Raw genomic sequence first — 20,770 nt, 5'->3', positions numbered from 1 at the left:
ATAGAATTGCTCCGACAAGATAGAAAGCCTAATTCAAATCATGTCGAGCCACAAAATGCATAGCATAATGAAAGGACCGTCGTCTATCTGATGGAAAATAGAGCTAGTCGCAGTTAGTATCACGACAGAGCACTGCTGCCATTTGGTGCTAGAATTACGTTTACCATGACAGAGTGTACTCAACAGCGTTTTAATCAAGCCGAGACGGGGAGGGAAGGAAGCAAAGATGCATGTGAGAGAAGCTGGGCAAGAGAGAGGACAAAAGGTTCCCGGACCGAGGCGGCGGCGAACAGGCGCCTACCCTATAGATCCATAGCCCTGTGGCCCTGGCTAGGCTGATGTGTTCTTGTCGATGCCATGCCTTGCACCCCGGCGACCACGACCAGGCCGGACTCGATCCCACTCCTCGCATACTAGTAGCCCATAGTGTCACATCGCATGCAGCCCCAGCATTGTGCAGCCTTTGACGCGCCCAATCACATCTGCACATCGACGACTCGTCCCTCTCCCCCACTAGTCTCTCTCACGCCACGCCACGCCGTGACAAGCCCAGCATACGTACGTTACGCCCGACGGGCCGGCCGGCGCCGACTCCGATGTTCTTCCCAGGCCAGTGTCCCGATCGCGTCTGACCGCGCAGACAAGTATTCCGGCTCGTGGCCCCCGCCTCCACAAACCTCAGGCTCTGTCTGATCCCCCTGCATACGGACCGGACGACGGTCGGCATGCGGCCGGGCTGCTAGCTCGTCTTGGCACCTTCCGCTTGGAACGGCATGCACCGTTGTATATTTTGCGCAGGATGTTCGTGCCGTATACATATGCCCACCCCGGCCACGCTGCATGCGGCCGTGAACAGTAGTCCCTGTACAGCGTCGGAGGATGTCATGTACACTGGATCGGAGTAGGAGTAGCTACCTAGCTAGGTCATGCAGCACATGTCTCGCTGTTGCTGCTACGCTATCCATTATGCCTAAGAACAAGACAAGATTAATAGCTACGGCTGCTGCTGCCGGTAATCATTGCCATGTCATTTTTAAATAATATAATAACTAGTATGTATAATAAGTTGGTTATAAGAAACACTAATTTATTAATAGCAGGTCCACATTACAGTCTCACAGGGTGTTTAGGAGCACCTATTGCAGCTGGTTACTAGTTAACAATCCATTTCTCTCCTCTCTCCTCTTCTCTTTCCTCCAACTAAACATCAAAATAATATTTAATTCTTGTAGCCAGTTTATAGTCCATTATTATTCTTGCTCTAAGTTGAAACCCAACTGCAGTTAATTTAGTAAGCCCGCAGCCTGTCCACGTCAGCATCTCATCTTTTAATTTTCCACGTCAGTCTTCTGCCACTACGATTCTATCCTTCCGTCTTCAGCTTCCTGGGCACATTTGAGTACATCGATTCCCCTTCTCCTTCCTATGCTTCAATACGACGACACCCTCTGCTCTTCCTCTCCTTCCCGCACTTGCGACCATAAAAAGGAGAGAGAAGGACCAGCCCGCCTCCGCCATCCACTGCTGCCGCGCGCCGCACCGGCCCTCACCTCCCGCCTTCATCCGCCGCGCTCGTGTTCCCGCCGCCGCCCAACACTCCCGCCAGCCCTCGCCCAACCAGTGTTGGGTATGCGCAAAGATCAATCACATGAAGACGCGCACGCACACGCACACGACGATCACAAAATTATTTGGCCAAAGGCGCGTATCGTGCCTTCTATTTTTTTCTCTTTAGAGGCCTAATTCAATACACCCCCCTCTTCAAACTCAGAAGGATAGGATGGTCTTTTCACCTTTTTCTTTCCTCTTCCTACTCTTTACTTAATCCTGCCTCTTTTCTCTCGCGAGATATGCGTTGCCTCAAGAACTTTTTTGACGATCCCTCCGGTGAGAATGTTCGGAATTGTGTCTTCTACGACGCTGTGAAATGTCATCGCGATCCAATGGTGAAATCTCTAGCCAATACCAAAATATCGAGTGTTGTTCGGATTTCTTGAAGCCGTGCGTGATAGTATGATGTTCACATGTTTCCCACTGATTTGTACAATGTTTCAACGGTCCCTTCGGTGGGATCGTGTGGAATTTTGTCTACTATTACAATATGAAATTTCATCGTGATCCAACGGTGAAATCTCCAAAAAAAAATTGAAACACCGTGTGTTGTTCGGAATTCTCGCGACCGTGCGGGTCAGCAAGAACATCCAACTTATTCGCATGTGTCCTGATGCCTCGAGAAGAGTTTCGCCGATCCCTTTGTTGGGATTGTGCGAAATTTTATATACTACTACAATTGAAATTTCATCGCGATCCAACGGTGCAATCTCCGGAAAATTTCGAAACACCGAGTGATGTTTGGATTTCTTGTGTCCGTGCGGGACAACACAAACATCTGACTTGTTCGCATGTTTCCCGCTGGCTTAAGAAACGTTTCGTCGATCCCTTCGATGGGATTGTGTGGAATTTTGTCTATTATTATCTTGTGAAATTTCGTGAAGATCCAACGGTGAAATATACGGAAAAATTGAAAACATCGAGTGCTGTTCGGAGCCCGGCGGAAAAGAGAGAAGGAAATATTGTTTAATGCCCATCATGCCCTTTTTTATGAAGGGATACGGAGTGATCTGAACCATCCTTGTGTTTTTCGTAAGAGAAGGGGGTGTATTGAATCAGAGGTGTTCTCTTTAATCCTTACTCAAACACCCACGGCCTTATACAAGCTACGCGACCTGTGTATTTATAAACGCACGGCTGGAGACTCGCTAACACACAGACTAGTATCCTACTCGAACACAAACTCAATCTAATCCATACATGCATACATACACCAGCTCACTCACGCACGCGGACACATACTCGGACACAAACACATAGCTAGACTCAAACTCAAGATTATCCTAACAACCAGGCCCTGCTCCCCGCCCTCCCACGCCCAAGAAGGTGATGGAGCGTCTGCACGTCCTCGCGGCGCGACCCTAACCTGCGGAATCCCTGTCCATACTACCTTCTCGAGTCGCGCTCTCTCTCACCGGCCTTCGCTTAGGTAGGTGACCTCTCCTGCTCTTCGGTCTTTTTTTTCTTTAAATCCTCAAGTTCATATTTCTCAATCTGATGTTTCTAAATATGTGATATTGACTTCTGCCTACAACCTGTTGATGTTTTGTCGGCCCAGGGTTTGCTTCGGTTCTTAGCGTTGCCCACTGGAATTAGGAGGAGGAGGAGGCTGTCGTCGGTACACAAGGGGCCCAGTATTTGATTCGATTTTGCATGCGTCACATTGTCCAACACAACCTTCTTGCATCGGTACAGAAGGCTCTCACCTATAATTTCTTTTGTTACTTTTGCTGCTGTTACTGCTGTACCATCTGATTGCATTGGATGAGCACATGCATTGTTTGTTGAATATAAATTAATTTGGCCTATGATTTTCCATACTTTCTCATAAATATTGTAGGGAACATAAATATACAGGTAACAGAGAGTAACAGAGATGGAAGGAGACACTACAGTTAAAAGTGACAATACTCACACTAAACGCTATATACCTTTAGATATTATGCTATTTGATTTCTTTCTGTATGCAAACAACGAAGGATATATATGACTATGGTACATTTTTTGACGGGCTATGACTATGGTACATGGAGGGCTAGAGTTTCATCATTTTGTTTGGCCTCTAATCTGATGGCTATTATTGATGGAGAAGAAAAAAGGTGTCCTTGAGCTATTGTGCCCAATTTTGAATGGACAAATCGCTGATAATTTACCACGATACACTATTGTGTAAGAATATTTATGTGGCCAATGTAAATTATGGAGTGATTCTGATAAGAAAAGATTAGTGTGATGGATGCTAATATGACTGATTAGAATTATGGATTTTAATTCCCTCTTTTCTTCCTCTATTAATCTTCACAATTGGTGGTGTGTAAGTGTATGTGTTAAAGAAATGGCTGCATGTAATCAATCAAGTGCGTGTGATTAAGGTGAGCATGTTCGGCTGCATGCAGAAGCCCGACTGCGGCTGCATGCAGGCTGCCAAGCATCGCGTCTGTATTTTGGGCGATACCGCACGAGGAAATTGTACGTTAGCGCCAAGCGACGGATCCGCGTGATGCATCGCGTACGCGCAGGCAGACGCGACAGCTCGGAGAGACGCCTCTCGTGTGCTGTAAAAGCTACGCCATCTGGTTGATTCTTTGGCCAGACAATTACAGCGACGCTCGCCGTATTACCTGCGGAAGCATACTTAGGAAGGTTGTTCTTCGTCCATTGGAGGAACACGTGAAGGGAAGAGGTAGAGAGAAGAAGAACGTACGACGACGATGACGTTAATCTCGCAAGGCCACGCAATGGAGCAAGGTACACTCGGATCATCATTGTTAAAATCTCTAGGATGTTTTTGTTGAATCATTTGTCTTGCAAAGATCCGCAAATAAAAGTCTATTCCGCTTACATATTGTCTTCATCTAGTTTTGATTGAAGTAATGGCTAATAATGTACCATTGATCTTCAAATCAAACCATTTAAATCCTGCAACGAGGAGGGAGGTGAGGATGGTGGGGATCGATGGCGAGAAAAAAAACAGGTTGGCTCGAAGAAGATAACGATTCAGCATGTTTCGCTCTCGGAAGGATAGCGCGTTGGCCAGGATGAATTTGGGGCCCTTGCCATCATCATCTCATGGTCTGCTGCTGCTACGCGTGCTGGACGGGACGAATCTGCAGCCATCGTTGGCGGCCCACTTCAGTTACCTCGCAATACCAAGGTAGTCCAGATTTTTCCTAATCTAAATCTTCCAGTATTGTTTTACTGCTTTATCGCCACACTATTTTCTACATCTTTCAACTATTTTTCATGTCTCTGCTGAGTAGTTGATTGAGTAACAAAGGATAAAATTTGGCAGAGATGCAGCTACGCTAGATGCAGATTAGAAGTGCAGTTGCTGGATTTACAACATGCATTCAGTTATCTCCCGTGTAACGTGTTGCCATTTTTCCCAGGTTGCTAATGCATAAGTGATTTTATTGAATCCAACAACCATCCATGTCTCCATTTACTGAAATCAGAAACGATAGTATTCAGGTTGATTACCACAAACACGGACCATCTTTCATCACAGCTTTCTAACAAAGACTAATAATATATCTATGCTGCCGTAGTTCATTCAGATCCATGCATCTAATTTTGTCGAGAAAAGCTTTCATCTATACTTTTGTTATTTCTTTACCTGTTCATTGTGCAGATTTTTTTCTCTAAAGTCTGTAGACAAGTTGTTTGATGAACATTGAAGCACCCTAGTGATCTAACTTAAGAACTGCTATTTTAAGCCGGCATTATTTTCTCAAGTCTGATTGCATACGGCCAGCAAAGCATGTTTCAGTTATAAATGTACCAAACACACTGCCATATGTCTTATGCCCATAGTTTTATTCATGCTAAACTATGGTTAGATTTTCAGAAGTGCTCACACGGTCTGCCAAAAATGGTGTATTATTATGTACAACTACCAAAAAGGCCTGTAAAATATTTAGAGGGTTCTGGTTGTTTGTTGTAGATAAAATTATGTCCTAAGATCCGGAGCAATACCAATATGCAAAAAAATAATTCATAGTAAACTGATTTGTATGTATGGTATTACTTATCCCATAAAGTTTAATTATCTTCTTTTTTTGTACAAGTGTTACTCCAAGAGAAGTAAATTATCTTCTTTGGGTCTACTTCTACTTTGTATAATATATAAAAAGTTGTGAACTCCGGGAATCATGTTTAGTTAAATTGATGCCATGGTTTATAGATACGTTTAAAGTTATGCAGGGTTTCTACAAAGTTGCGTTGTGAGTGTGCTTGCATGGCCAAGAAGTTATGTTCCTTTCAAGGTTATACAGCACGGTCCATGAACCATGTATGTGAGATGCTTCCTAACAAGAACATAGCGTTAGACCATCACAATGTTGGTTCCGAATGGAGTTTCTTACTACACATTTGCAACTGTGCATCGCAAGAGCTTACAAACATGCGGATCGAGTGGTCAAATGACTTTTCCTTTCTTATCTTTTATGTATTCTTTAAGAGTTTCACTGTTGCCCAGTTAAGTAGGAGAAACCGGGCAAAAACCAGATACAAGAAGACAAGGCCCGAAACAGGCAATATAAAAACTGACACAACGAACAAATGCTCCTCTTACAAACCAACGGATGCAACTGAAGAAGAACCCCGCCATATCGAAGAGCATATCACCCCTCCATTGAGCAAGCTAGATCCAGCATGACTCCCCAGAGAGAGCCGAAGGTCCTTGGCAGGCCCCAAAGGAGCATGGAAGAAGTTTCGCCATAGCACCGCACTCGCCGCCACCCTATGAAGGAGAGAGAAACCAAAACTGCGAAAAGAGGAGCAGTTGGGCCGCCCCGACACAGGTGGACGTGAGGTGCGCTTCAAGAACACATCATTTCCCATCACATCCGACCGCCTGAGGACCAACGCTGCCCGGGGCCGCCGCCCCGGCATCCGGAACACGACCACTTTTACTAATTTGCCCGGAAAACCACACAATTCCAATCACAATGTAACAACAAGCCCATAAGGACGTGATTCGTGAGTTGACAATTTTCCTTACAAGTCGGGCCCACATGTCAGATGACATGTTGGACGAACCCGACCCGACCCGATTGCCCGACACACCCCGTTCATCTCCTTCTCTCACTGCGTCACATGTCAGCCGCTACAGTCGCCGCCTCTTCCCCTCCATCGGTCTCCTGCGCCGCCTCCTATCCGCGAAGCACTGCCCTCGCACCGCTGCTGGAGGGCCTAGCTAGCAAGCCGCAAGCGGCGGACTAGGCGGACACACGAGCGGGTGGACGATGAGCAAGCAGCGCGCAGCAGCGGCAGGGCGGGCAGGCATGGGCGCTCGCACCACGGCGGCACGAGCATGGGCCATCAAGGAGATCAGGATTTGGGGGAGAATGGGCATTGACGAAGGTTGGAGAAGAATAGAGGAAAAAGAAAAAGGAAAAAATAAAACTTATGACACCGACGAGGGGGTCCCGCATGTTGCGGTCGCGAGTGGGTCCCGCATGTGGCTGCCGAGTTGGGTCGGGTTCATCCGACGTGTCAACTGACATGTGTGCCCGACTTGTCAGGAAAACTGTCAACTCTCTTAATCACGTCATTACGGGATTGTTGTTATATTGTTACCGGAAAAATGTGGTTTTCTGGGCAAATTAGCAAAAGTGGTGCCTGCGTGAGAAGACTGTTTCAATATGTGTGGTTTTGTGAAATTTACCCCTAAGGTTTCCCTCGTGTCGCCAGAAGAGGGCGATACGGAGGAGGGAGAATAGGAATCACAGGAACAACAAGTTTCCTAATGGCCCAGATTAACTAAGTATCCTGCCATTAATGTATAAAACACAATTTTTTTTGGGTAATAAAACAGGACATTTTCTTCATCCTTTACTACACTTAGGCTCCTTTGGTTCAAAAGAAATTTATATATTTTGGAGGACTTTTTTAAGTAGGAGTTCTTTTTGTTGGTCGTTTGATTTACAAGAATATAATCCTTAATAATTTTTCGTAATAATTTAATTACACTGTGTTTTGGAGGGTTATTTCTGTTTACTCAAACATCTTTTTACAATTCTTTTATTTTTCTACGGTGTGTCGAACATATTTAGGCTAATTCCCATAGAGCTCTTATAGGATTCAAGAGTACATGTTACTCTAGTTTCATGTTTTTTTTTCTATTACCATGTTTAAAAAATCCTGCGAATCAAAAAAACCATTACCAGCGTGAAAATACAAGGTGGTTGTGCATTAGTAAGAAATGTGCCATCCAAGATTTTAAATCACGCTTGAAAGCGTTTCGCGGAGGCTTTCGAAAACCTATAAATCCTATAAAGCGCTAGATTGCGGACCTTTAAGGAATTTCGCGTTTTGAATATGAAATGAGATATATGCCTCGTTTAGTAGGAAAATTCTACATAGTTTTGGCACAAACAATTATAGAATAATATCATATAACCATAATAAGTTGAGGACCAAGACATGTAACAAGTTCACATGAAAATTAACCATGACAGCTGCAGCCTGCAGTGCATGAGCAGCATAACAATTAGCAAGTTCAGAATTCAGTAAGAAACAAACCATGACACAATTCATGACAAGTTCAGAACTAAGTTCCTAACAGCAAAAGGTAATACCATCGCAAAATGTAGAACGCGAGAAGAGGAGTTACGGTTCCATACGCTTTATCTATACCAATATATTAAATTGGAGTTGGTGGTGATGGTACGGTCGTCGCGGTACGTCACTTCACCGAAATTATCTGCCAACGCTGTCCCCACACGCCTTTTAATCTCGGCTCCCTGTTCGGGCGGCCGCGCAATGTTCGGTCACAGGATGAATCGGGACGGGGAGAGGACGAGTTTGCACTCAGGGGGGATGGAGAGGATAGTCAGAGGGAAAGCGAGAGAAATTGGGAGAAGTGATTTGAGAAATAAAATAAGGAGTAGGAGTAATAGGAGAGCAGGAAGGCTGCTTTATACTGCCGCTTGCTTTATATGATGGCTGCTGCTGCTTGCTGTCTTGATCGATATACCGATGCTTGTTGTTTAAATCATCACCACACGGGAGGTCGAGCGGCTTGGACGGATGGAAGTGATCAACGTTATCATTGCTACATGTTCTTCATTATTCATGATTATATTGAGAATCACTTCATGAATTCAGCAAAAAAGTTAAAAAACGCTCACACATGACTTTTCAAGTGTTGTGTATGTGAGAACAGTGATAATCTGGAGGTAGAGAGCAAAAAAGTTGAGCATGCGTCACTTTCTTTTTACACGAGATATAGAAATAAGACATGTGCAAAAGAGAAAGAGACCAGAGTATAGTTTAGAAAATAAACATATCATAATTGTTATATACATATGTGTCCATAAAACACATCAACATTTGATTTGACGTTTTGGTATAATTTTCAGTTGTTCCGTAACAACGCATGGGTCTTTTGCTAGTTCCTATTAATACCATACTTGCCCGACGGTTGGTATTTGGGCCGAAATTTGTTCCTAATTTACCTTAGGCGTTGATTCCAATCCAGTCGAGACCCATAGCGTCGTTGTGGACGAGATTGCGGAAACGGTTTCGCGCGAAATAGCGGCAAAATAGCTTTCTTATCGCGGAATTGCGGGGGTTGCGGCAAAATTCGTCGTCGTGCCGCGGAAGCACATCTAAATCTTGATAGCGCCCCAAAAGTGCTTGAATAGCGCTAGATTAAAAATCTTGGTCCCATCTGAGCAGCTGGGGAGAGGAGCCAGAGAGGATAGGACATCATAATGGCGTGTACATCTATGTCGTCCGGTTCTTGCGGTCTTGCCCCTCTCTTGGGTCTCTACGGGAAGAACAAACGTCTCAGCACTGCAGGCCAGGTGCCCCCTCTCTTCTCCTCCGTCTTCAACTTCTTGTTTCCACCACTTGCAGGATCTGGGCGCTGAGCTCTACCTCTGTGTTCTACTTTTGCCAAGTTTGAACTGCGGCCGTTAATCGACCGTGCCTTCTTTTTCCCTTCGTGTTCATTCGCTGTCAAAAAAGCAGTGCTTCTTTTGTTGCAGTTCTTTATCTCGAGAAGGTTCGGAGGACACTTCTTGAACTCCCTACTGGAAGGTACGTACTCCTCCGTACATATTTTAGTACTCCCGCTGCAACTCGTATAACTGGACGAATAGTTTCAGAGTAAATCAAATCAAGTTTGTTAAAATTGGTGCAGAGGTGGCGCGAGATGAGTAATACTTGCGAGTGCTGCAAGAAATGTGGGAAGGCCAAGCGTTTCGTCAGGCGGATGGACAAAAATTCAAGGCATAGCATGGTAAGCTAGTAAAATCGATTTCCTAATCATTTTCATCAGTAGGAATACTACATGTTTCAAAAGCCAGCTCACAATTTGCGCTCCTAATTTTGGACATGTATTTGATTTAGACAAACGGATTTGCTATTTCCAAGTCGCCTATCTAAGTCTGACCAAGCTGCATAAATTTATAAAAATGTGTAGAACGCTCAAGATCCTTTTTTGGAAAGATCAACGCTCAAGATAGTCGTCTTACTAATATAAATAAAAAAAAGAAAATCAGGGATCCTTCCCGGGCTCCATTTTATTGAAAATGAAACCAACCCACCGAGTTCAATGTCAAAAGCAGATACAAGTTTGTGCCAACCGGCAACTGCAAAATATCCATACAAGCTAACAACAAAAGCAGAAACCATCTCCTGAATGCCTCCACAACTAGTTAATGCATTCCCCACCAGTATAGCGATGGCACCTCCACCACTTGCGTTTGCATTTCCCCGTCTTCTCCCCAGGTGTGTGCCGGGACAGAGAACAGTGTAGGCTTGACATCCTTGGCCACCTCAAGAAGATGACCCTCGGCAGAGTCCCAGGTCAAGGTATTGGAGGGAGCAGTGAAGGAGCTCTCAGCTCTTGCACAATCCAGCAGATATGTGCACTGAGAGCTACCTGTGCCTCCCCCTGTAGTAACTGTAGCCAATCCTTCAGATTTCTCAGAATCTTTCCCCAAACCTGATTCATGTTCAACCAGATGCAATGAGTGAAAATCATATCATTTCTACATTTCCATAATCCCCACAGGATAGCAGTAGTAAATACATTTAAAACTTCCTGTTTCTTCCCCTACAACCAGTGTTGTGCAAGATCCAGGAAGCTACCGATTTTAAAACCAGTGGTGTATTCAAATTTATCCCACACCACTCTAGCTACTACACAATCAAACATGAGGTGCTGGATAGACTCATCTTCACTGCAGAAACACAGTCTTTTGGTTTCTTCATTTTCCTTTTCAACATATTATCCCTCGTCATGATCTTATTCTGTGCCAACAGCCAGAGGAAAATGTGCAGCCTGGGGGGCACCTTGAGTTTCCTAATGACAGGCAGGAAAACAGGTGTAATCCCCCTAAAATTAACTATCTTAATACAAAGAACTAGAAGAGTATTTCCCTTTGCTTTCATATTGCCAGATCACCGAGTCTTCCTCTGCATTAAACACAATACTACTGGCAAGGCCTACCAACTCCTCCCATTGATGATACATCTCGGGAGAGAAATTTCGTCTAAAAGTGAATTTTAGCTGTGCACCATCCCAGGCGTTGTCCACAGTCTTATTAACCTCATTCACTATAGTATAAATATCCCAGAACTGTGTGGCTAAACGTGCAGAGCCAAACCACAGATCCTCCCAAACCTAATTCTATTTCCTTTTCCTACTTTCCATCTATATCCCAGCTTCACTGCACCCGCAGCCCACCTAAAACCTTTCCAGAAATAAGAAGTATTACTATCCTGTCCACAAAAGATATTTGGACTGTTAGTGTGGTATTTCCTATCTATTACTTGCTTCCACAACTTCCTTCCGACTCCATGTATCTCTTTATCCAGGATCCTACTAGACATATGTTTAAATCTTGAAGATTAGGGACCCCCAGCCCCCCATATTCTTTCCTAATACAGATGGATGGCCAATTAGCTAGATGAACCTTATGATGACCATCATAGTCATTCCATAAACAATTGGACATCTGACTATTAATCAAAGCTAATGCCCATTTTGGAAATTTGAGAAAAGACATTAAGTAAATGGGGATGCTTGCTAGGCAGGCTCTAATCAGAATAAGCCTGCCCCCATGTGACAAAAGTTTCCCCCTCCACCCAGCAATTCTACTAATCATCTTATCCACTACAGTTTGCAAGTCTTCTCTTCTCAGTTTTTCAAAATGTAGAGGTATACCTAATACTTAATGGGGAAATTCCCCTGCACACACTGGAAGATATCCAGAAACTTTACATCCTCAGAATCCTCTAATCCTAAAGTAATTAACTCACTTTTATGATAATTAATTCTCATACCTGACAGCTGTTCAAAACAGGTCAGGATCCACCTCATGTTAATACTATTTCTTTCCTCAGCCTCTAAAAACAAAAGAGTATCATCTGCATATTGCAGACTGATAATCCCTCCCTCACATAATTCAGGGCATAGGCCTTTGATCAGGCCAGCAGCCCTTCCTCTATCTAACATTCTAGCAAGTACATCTACCACTAAATTAAAGAGGAGGGGAGAAATTCCCTTCCACCCCATTGACCTTGACCCCCACAGAGCCAGCTCTAACAATCGACACAATCCATTTGATCCCTTTATCTCCAAACCCTCTCTTTATAAGAATCTCAATCAGGAAGTCAATGTTAACCTTATCATACGCTTTTTTCGTAATCTAGTTTAAGAATTAAACCAGGAGCTTGAGAACTATGAACTGAATGCAACACCTCATGTGCTATAACTACACTTTCCAAAATGTATCTGCCCTTAATGAAGGCAGATTGGTTTAAAGCAATTAACCTATCTAAAATTGTGGCTAATCTGATAGCCAATACTTTAGTAAAGACCTTGAAAATGCAGTTCAGCAAGCTAATAGGTCTAAATTTCTCATCTCCCTAGCATCATTTTCCTTAGGAATAAGGGAGGTCATTGCAAAATTTAATCTATAGAGGTCTAGTTTATCCTCCCACCAGCAGTGAAACATGTTCATGATATCTACTTTTAAGATAGCCCAGAATTTTTGTAAGAACAAAAAAGAGAGGTCATCAGGTCCTGGGGCCCCCTCGGCATAGGAACTATCAATAGCAGCCCTAACTTCTTCTTCAGAGAAAGGATGTTGCAAAAAACAATTTTCCTCCTCAGTGATTTCTCTCCTTCAGAGAGCTCAATGTCAGGTCTATCTTCAAATCGAAAAAGATTCTTGTTGTAACCAGTGGCCACTTTTAAAAGATCACTAGTTTCATGAACAGGCCCATCAGGCCCATCTAATACATGTATCGAGACACTTCCTCCTTCTTTGGTTTGCTACAGCATGAAGTATTTGGTATTCCTATCTCCCTCTAGCACATTCCTATCCCTAGACCTCTGTCTAGCCTTAATTTCCTCTTTACACCAAATTTCATCTAACTCTTTTGTGATGGTATCAAGCCTACAGCTATCACCATCTGAAAGTGGCTCTATTTCAGCTTTTTTATCTAGAGAATCATACTCCTCCATCAGGGCTTTTTTGCACCTTCTCAGATATCCCTCTACATTTGCACTCCATCCTTTAGCCAGTTTCCTAAAGTATCTAGATTTCTGTTGCCAGACCTCAACTGGGTCTGTACTATTGCATCTAATAGACCAAGCTTTTAGCACGACCTGATTAAAATCTTCTATTCCTAACCACCACTTTTCAAACTTAAAGACACCCCTTTTTTGGACGACCTGCCCAGTGTCCAACACAACGGGAGCATGGTCACTACCAAGTCTTGGTAGAGCTCTTGCATTTGCAAGAGGGAAAATACTGTCTATTTCAGTAGAGCAGAAAATTCTATCAATCCTAGATCTAATCATTTCAGCTTGGTTATTTGCCCATGTAAAGGCTCTACCAGCTAAAGGAATCTCCAACAGAGACCAAATCTCCACCCATTCATTAAACCTATCACACCATTTAAAATCTATCCTACCATTGTTGTTATCTTCTTGAGATCTAACCAGATTGAAATCTCCACCTATAATGGTAGGTCCTTCCCACTCAACAAACAGAAACGTAACTCAGAAATGAATTCCTGTTTCCTTTCTTCATATGCAGAGCCATACACACAAATTATCCTAAATTTCACATCTTTGCATCTATTTCTGACTAGGCAACTAACTGAAAAAGTATTAATGGTCCAAGTGACGACCTCATATACATCAAGATTAACGTCTTACTAATATAAATTTCTGAGCCAGCTAAGAAATAGGCAATGCCTTAGACTTATACTCCTTCCAAGTTAATATTGGTTGCTGCAGGTCATACCAGAGAGGTTTGTGAACCATTTCACAAGGAGGATGCCAGGAAATATCAAACTGGAAGCCCCTGATGGTAATGTGTATGATGTTGGAGTTACCAAGCACAGGAATAGAACAATCTTCCAATCTGGATGGGAGACGTTTCTTGATGCCAATAACATAGTACATAACAACTCGTTGATGTTCCGATACCTTGGGGGTTCTTACTTCAAGGTTGCACTCTTTGATTCTAGTGGTTGCGAGAAAGTGGTGCCCTGTCCTCGCATAAAGAGCATTGGTCAAGAACCAATCACAAGTTCTGTAGGCATGTCAAGCAGTTCCAGCTACCATAATACTCAGTTGTCAGTAAGTCGATCAGATGGATGCCATAGTGGAAGACGAGGCAATGGTGCAAAACGAGCAAAGACATATGCAGCATCCTCTCCATCTGAGGATTTGTCAGGTTAACTTGTCGATTGACCTGTACTTATAATGTGCCGTTTCACTGCAGTTCTTCGTACTCATGAAAACTCTGATACAGGAGAAGATAATCCTTATGAGCATGACTCATCCGAGTCGGATGATCACATAGTCCCAAAGCCTCTTTATATCTTATCAGTGCAATGCTATTTAACAGAAGAGCAGGTGGCACGAATAGTTACACTTGTCGACGAAATTCAACCTGACATGCCTCTGCTTGTTACTTTGATTAGGAAGCCCAACGTGAAACCATATCCTGACCTGGTACGTTAATTTAGTTATTTGAAATCAATATGAACTGCTTATTGCGTGCCGCCATATACGTTTGTCATTTGAATATTGTTTAGGAAAGCCTGTACTGGTTCTGGTTCTAATGAAACAATGGAAGACACTTTTCGAATAAAAGATGGAAAGATACAAAATCATTCTGTGTACTTGGTGACTTTTTCCGGTCATAAACTTCATGCTTACCTGCATAATTTGTTAAAACTTACAACAGTGTCACATGCTGCACCTTTTGTAATTATGTTATTTCTAAGGATTACGCAACACGCTTTGTGGAGCCATGTGACAGTCATTTTCCCCTGAAACAATCAGATTTTCTATCCAATACATTTTATATCTACATGTTAATTATTGTAAACAAATATCAAATCTGAGCTGTGGGCGGAGAATCTATTTCCATTAACTTACAAGTGTCACATGATGTTCCTTTTGTTATTAGGTTATTCCTAAGGATTATGCAACCGCATACTTTCCACACAGAAGCCAAATCATCACATTCCAATTGGCTGGGCAGACAAAGACGTGGCACTGCAAATTCCGTGCCAGACCAGATGGAGGTCGGTGCAATCTTTATGGGTGTTATTTTGTCCGAGACAACCATTTACTGCAGGGAGATCTCTGCCTCTTTCAACCAATGACGAATGACGAGGGAACAACATTCACAGTGATGACCCATGTGCTTCCGAAAGCGAGTATTGATCACCCCTCAGATATAATTCCTAGTTCTGCAAGCACAAAGATGACCTCACAAGTGTGTGTTAAGGAGGAGCAGTCTGACGGTATGGCAATATGACAAAAGTATTTCCAATCGAAGAGTTCATAGTTTTGTCTTATTTATGCGAGAACCTATTTATATGTACAGCGAGCAGAAGACCAGTTGGATGCGAAAGTGGAAGCTCAAGCCATAGTAGAAATACTACAAACAAGACTGTGATATCCTCTCCATCTGAGGAATCAGGTATATTGTCAAATTTACATGCACATATGCATCAAACATTAAATTACTTATTAATTATTCTTTTACTACGAAATTTTGTATAGGAGAAGATAATCCTTCAGGATGCAATTTTTTTGATTCAGATGATGTTTGCACACCTCCAGGGCATGATTATGTGTTGTCGCGTTGGAGTTATTTAGCTGAAGCACAAAAGGAGAAAGTGGTTATGCTTATCCGGAAAGTTCAACCCAGAAGTCGTGTATTCGTGGCTATTATGAGGAAGTCCAATGTTCAACCATTGTATCCCTGTCTGGTACACTTCTTGAGTTCTTTCTCAGTACACCAAAATCCTCCATAGAATTAGAGAGGTATTTATATTTTCAATATTATAGGATAGCCATGTCATCTTCATGTCCTAATAGCTCTTTGTAAAACTTAAAATGATTTTTCTTTCTTGACAATTGGAAGTATAGTTGGCCTGAGTTTCCTATTTTTGTTTGTTTGCTTGTTAATGGCATCACATCCTGTCCCATTTGTAATCAGATCATCTGCAAGGAATATGCAACTGTATACTTTCCCCGTGAAAGTGCCTCTGTCACACTTCAGAGGCCAGGCAAGAGCAAGAAGTGGCACCCCAGATTCTACAAGAGGAAGGATGGAAGTATGCACAAGATTAGGGGCCAGTGGTCAGACTTTGTGTGTGACAACCGCGTGGAGGAGGGAGATATCTGCATCTTCGTACCAGCGAAGGGTGGGAGAAGGTCCACATTTACCGTTCATCTACTTCGTGTGGAAAACGACATGCATGCAGGTCCTTCTGATGAGCAGGAGAAACCCTACATACTATCACAAACGAGCAGTCTATCACCATTGCAACAGAGCTTAGTTGAAGATAAAACGCAAGCCATCCAATCGGAAGCACCCCTATATGTGGCAATCATGAACAACACAAGTGTTGGTGTCAATCAGCGTTACACCATGGTACGCTAAATTCTTTTTGGTATTTTATTTTTACCAGTGGAAGATGACCCATGTTGTCATCTTCCTTGAACGAACTAATTTTAACAATGTAGATATCCAAGGACGTCGGTTTGGGTAAGTTTTCTTTGTTAGCAGCTTTATGTCTGATATGGACCAAGGAACTGGATAGTGATGGAATAGGTTTTATAATAGTAGAAAACTGGAGATTATAGGTTCCCTATCTTGCCTGCTTGACCCCTTCTTTGCTGAAATGCACATAATCAGGGTGTCTCCAATTTACCGTACTATTTGATCTGAATTTACTTTCGCAATCAAATAAAAGAAAAACCATATTTTTCTGAACCAGATAACTACTCCTAATCTCAAAGTAGTTTTATTTTATCAACATAGTTGGTTGATCTGCGATCTTAATGCGTTTATATATGTAACCTGCTAGGAATTTGGTGCACAATTTGCTGCTGTATATTTGCCAAAGGGAGGGCAAACTATGTTGCTCCAGCATACGGGGAAGATATGGCACACTAAGATGCGTGTTCGGCACGGCACGAGGTGGGTTCTTGGTGAAGGTTGGCGCAAATTCGTCATTGACAACCGTCTGCAAGTCGGAGATATCTGTCTGTTCGAACTAAAGAAGAACCGGAGGAAACTTACAATGGTGGTCCATATCATTTTCAGTCATCAGTGTTAGGTTGCAGTAAAGGAGAATAGTGTCCCCTGATATTTCTGCTGGAACTATGTTTGGTACTTTAAAACTAAACCATGGATACTTTTTGCACGCCTTAAATTCTGAATTTCTAGAAGTATAGTAATTCCTGTTCAGGTGATGACTTTCTGCTTCAGACCCTTTTGAAGTGTGCTTCTCAGCGAAGGATTCTTTTGTAGTTGTACTCCATGTTTGTTGCATTAAGAATTGTGGAACAGCAGGTTCAGGAGAGCCGTTTCTCATTTCTCCATTGGAAAGGGAAAAACATGCATTGGTAGACGTCTCCAATCTCTGTGCCCAAAGAAATGCTACAATGTTCATTTCCAAGTTACCGCCTCGGTCTTGGTGTACAATGTTTGTATTTTAAGGTTAACTTTGACCATCAATATACTTGATTAATAGTACTATATGGTTATATGCCATAAAAATTACATGATTAAATTTGTATTCAAAATAAGTCCCTAGTAGAATAATTTTCACAGCACTGCTACACATACGATGATTTCAGTACGATTCATGTACGATGATCAGATCAAACCGTGAGTCTGCTTTGCAAAGAACAGGAGACCTGTCAGATTCACTGTGGTACGAAAGTCGTACACACCATTGTCGGACGTGCAGTAGTTCCGTAATTTTCATGGAAAATAACTAATATATTGATCTAATTAATGGTCAAACTTATTTTTCGAAACAATAACCTCCTTGTAAACTGAGGAAAAGTTTCCAGAGAGAGAAATTTGTGGGATGAAACATTAAATTTGTGTGGGGGTTAGGCCACTCCAACGGTGGTTGATACTAAATTTTTTTTTTCTCTTTTTAAATATGTTTTCTTTTTTCTTATTTTTTTTCTTTCATGATGGATCCACATATCATCTTCTTCTTTTTCTTGTTACCGTGTAGTAGTGGGAAGGAAAGAAGAGAAGAAAGAAAAAAAGGCAGTGGTAAAGATGGACAAGTGGATGACTATTCACATGGGTGGGTGTGTGTGGGGGGTGGGTGGGGGGGGGGGGGTTTGAATCCGGCCAAGTTTGTGCATCCGATTGAGATCAAGTGGTAATTGTTTTACTGCTGTGATTTTACATTAAAACGCCCCTTTCTAGCTTAATATAGCCTTTTTCTTTTGCACAAACCCCCCTGCGCTCTGGATTGCATTGAGCAACCGACCATGCCCGCTTGCCTCCTTATAGCGATCGACACTTCATGCAGAACTGTAGATTGATCTACGGCGACGGAGTCTCGACGTCCATGCGCGGACGCAGTGCCCCCCTCGCGATTGCAAGCCAAGGTGCAGGATCAACCCAGGAAGGACGTGATGCGTGCCTCTACTTCGACACTGACGGGCTGCCGAGGTCGACTTGCGGATGCTCCCTAATATCCCAAGATCAATTTCTTTCGTCTGTACTTTAGGAGGACGATCAGTAGATGCTACAGAATCAACAAGTTTCAGTCTGTTAGCAACATCAGGATTTTCATATTTTGATGCTTCAGAAATTAATATGGGAACCAAATTTGAATTTTATTAGCCCCAAATCCCAATCATACAAATGTAGAGGATTGCATTCTTTTGTTCCAAGGAAATTAAGGAGGGCAGCGACAACACTTTCCGATGATGCCTGAGCTTTATCACCTATTCAGTGATCGATATGGTACAGGCAAGTAGGCAAAGGGACCTTGTTTCAATGCAGCAGTAAACCCTTTCATTTGAACATCCGAATAGCAAATATAACACCGAGAGAGTGAAATTCTTCTTCACGAAATCCAAGCAAATTATATTTGAATATCTCACCCAACAATTATTCTGAAGTTGACAAGCAGACATCTAGAAGCAAAAACTTCAGAAATGAAGATAATCACTCCAACAGTCCAACTCAGTTGGGACAATTCCATTAGCTATGCTGCAAACACCAGTACTTTGCTACAATTCATGTAACACTGTCTAATGATTGATTTGATGCAGCTTCCTCCGGATGGATTGCCGGCGTCCTGTCCTCTGATGCTGATGATTTGGGAGCCACATCTAGAATGGGTTGTCTTGGTTGCCGTCGACGAGATTGAGATCGGAGTGAGGCCATGAACCACCCAGGAGAGGAATTCAGCGGCAAGACAGGAGGATTAGAGTTTTGGGGTTACTGCAAAAGAAGAAAACTGGTTTAGTTCCAGGCGGGCGGCTAATTGTAAATTTCTGCCGTTTTGAACATGAGACGCACGATTTCAAACTGACGACCCACGACGACGGGATACACAGATGCACGGACCTGACCGGATGCATTAGATACGTTGCCAAAACTAATTATATTAATCCGATTATATATGTTCTCATCAAGTTAGTGTGATGTAAACATGATCCGCAAGAAAAAGGTGTGATGTAAACACAGATATTTTTAAGTTTTAACCCTGGGTAGCCGTTTACCATGTCGGGGCTGGCGGGTGCAGGGAATTTTTTTTGCGTCGACCGAGTGAAAAAGAAAAAGCCCAGACTATATCCGTTTGCACCCGGTCAATTTATACAAGGCGATCCAATCAGATAAGATGCCTTCCATCGCGTTACATATAAATCCCAATCAGCGAGGGCGGGGAGGTTAGGTCGATTCAACGGCAGCACCGGCCAAAGTGTAAATCAATCCACCTATGTTCAGTAGAATAAGTTTATGAGCAAGGTTTCTAATCAAGCTGTAAATCTCTGGGGACAAAAAACTAGAGCATCAAGTCTAGTTTTGCCTCAACTGAAAAGAAAAGAAAAACCTCACAAGAAAAATAGAATTAGCAAGACTCGGAACAAGTAACTTTGTTCATATAAGCATCCATAACCAGTTATTCCGTAGACAAACATAATACTCCATCCGTCTAACAAAGGATGTCTCAGTTTTGACTAAATTTGAATGCATCTATACACTAAGTCACATCTAGATACATCCAAATTTTCACAAACTCGAGACATCTTTTATAGGACGGAGGGAGTACATTAGTCCTCCTTTGACCGGTGGCATCGGTCCTCCTTTTATAGACAAGGGAATACCACAGGTGACATGCATGCAGCGTGACTTCTAGACGCGTGTCACAGCCACAAGAATTACGTTGTTTTTGATCCACGCTGGGCGCCATGCAGCGCCCGGTTCACTGTACACAGTAGAAAAAATGACTTGTAGAGTAGACGTCCTAGCCTTGCTGAGCAAGACTAGGCCTGTTGATAGGTCTCCTGTCGGTGCATTAAATGCACTGTGTCCGCCATCTTGTCCTGTCTTCACTTTTCTGCGGGCCCTGCCTACATGCCCGAGCGTGGGTTGCTAGGGTGCCCCTTCCTGGCTAGCGCACCCGGCCAGTTGCCGGGGAGACATTTCCTCCACTTCTCGGGACCAGGGTTCCCGGGCACTTCTCCCATTCCGGCCCTTAGCTTTACCCTCACCAAGGACCGTCTCCCTAAGGCAGGCTTCCCGGACCTATTGCTTCCCGGGAGGCCTTCCTGACGAGGCTTCGTCACTAGCGACCCACGCGTCCCATATCAGTGGTACCCCATGGACCACTGGAACGA

The 20,770-nt window shown here is 43.1% G+C and overlaps 1 protein-coding gene across 5 annotated transcripts; it reads left to right on the top strand.

Annotated features, from left to right (window-relative positions):
* Positions 1-9,191: 9,191 nt before the first annotated feature.
* LOC100838040 (B3 domain-containing protein Os03g0620400) lies at positions 9,192-17,522 on the top strand. 5 transcript variants are annotated; one of them, XM_010234289.3, is made up of 10 exons: positions 9,192-9,422; positions 9,589-9,657; positions 9,761-9,859; positions 13,877-14,318; positions 14,397-14,599; positions 15,060-15,399; positions 15,483-15,578; positions 15,701-15,870; positions 16,101-16,538; positions 16,975-17,522. In XM_010234289.3, exons 3-10 carry the CDS (start codon positions 9,773-9,775, stop codon positions 17,224-17,226), a joined length of 2,028 nt encoding a protein of 675 aa, XP_010232591.1. In that variant the 5' UTR covers positions 9,192-9,422; positions 9,589-9,657; positions 9,761-9,772; the 3' UTR covers positions 17,227-17,522. The 5 variants fall into 5 exon arrangements, with proteins under 5 accessions (XP_010232591.1, XP_010232595.1, XP_010232586.1 ...); XM_010234293.3 differs by having other exon boundaries at positions 9,193-9,422; positions 15,722-15,870; XM_010234284.3 differs by having other exon boundaries at positions 9,194-9,422; positions 9,606-9,657; positions 15,662-15,870.
* Positions 17,523-20,770: the final 3,248 nt, after the last annotated feature.

Source organism: Brachypodium distachyon, chromosome 1 (genome assembly GCF_000005505.3).
Source record: "Brachypodium distachyon strain Bd21 chromosome 1, Brachypodium_distachyon_v3.0, whole genome shotgun sequence".
NCBI classification, from domain to species: Eukaryota; Viridiplantae; Streptophyta; class Magnoliopsida; order Poales; family Poaceae; genus Brachypodium; species Brachypodium distachyon.
The sequence above is the reverse complement of the archived record's forward strand: the minus strand, read 5'-3'. Positions and strand labels throughout refer to the sequence as shown.

Coding starts and splice junctions, on each gene's coding strand:
- LOC100838040 (XM_010234284.3), top strand. CDS start 9,773: ATGAGTAATACTTGCGAGTGCTGCAAGAAATGTGGGAAGGCCAAGCGT. Junction 14,600..15,059: donor TGAAACCATATCCTGACCTG/GTACGTTAATTT, acceptor TTTTGTTATTAG/GTTATTCCTAAGGATTATGC. Junction 15,579..15,661: donor CTCTCCATCTGAGGAATCAG/GTATATTGTCAA, acceptor AATTTTGTATAG/GAGAAGATAATCCTTCAGGA.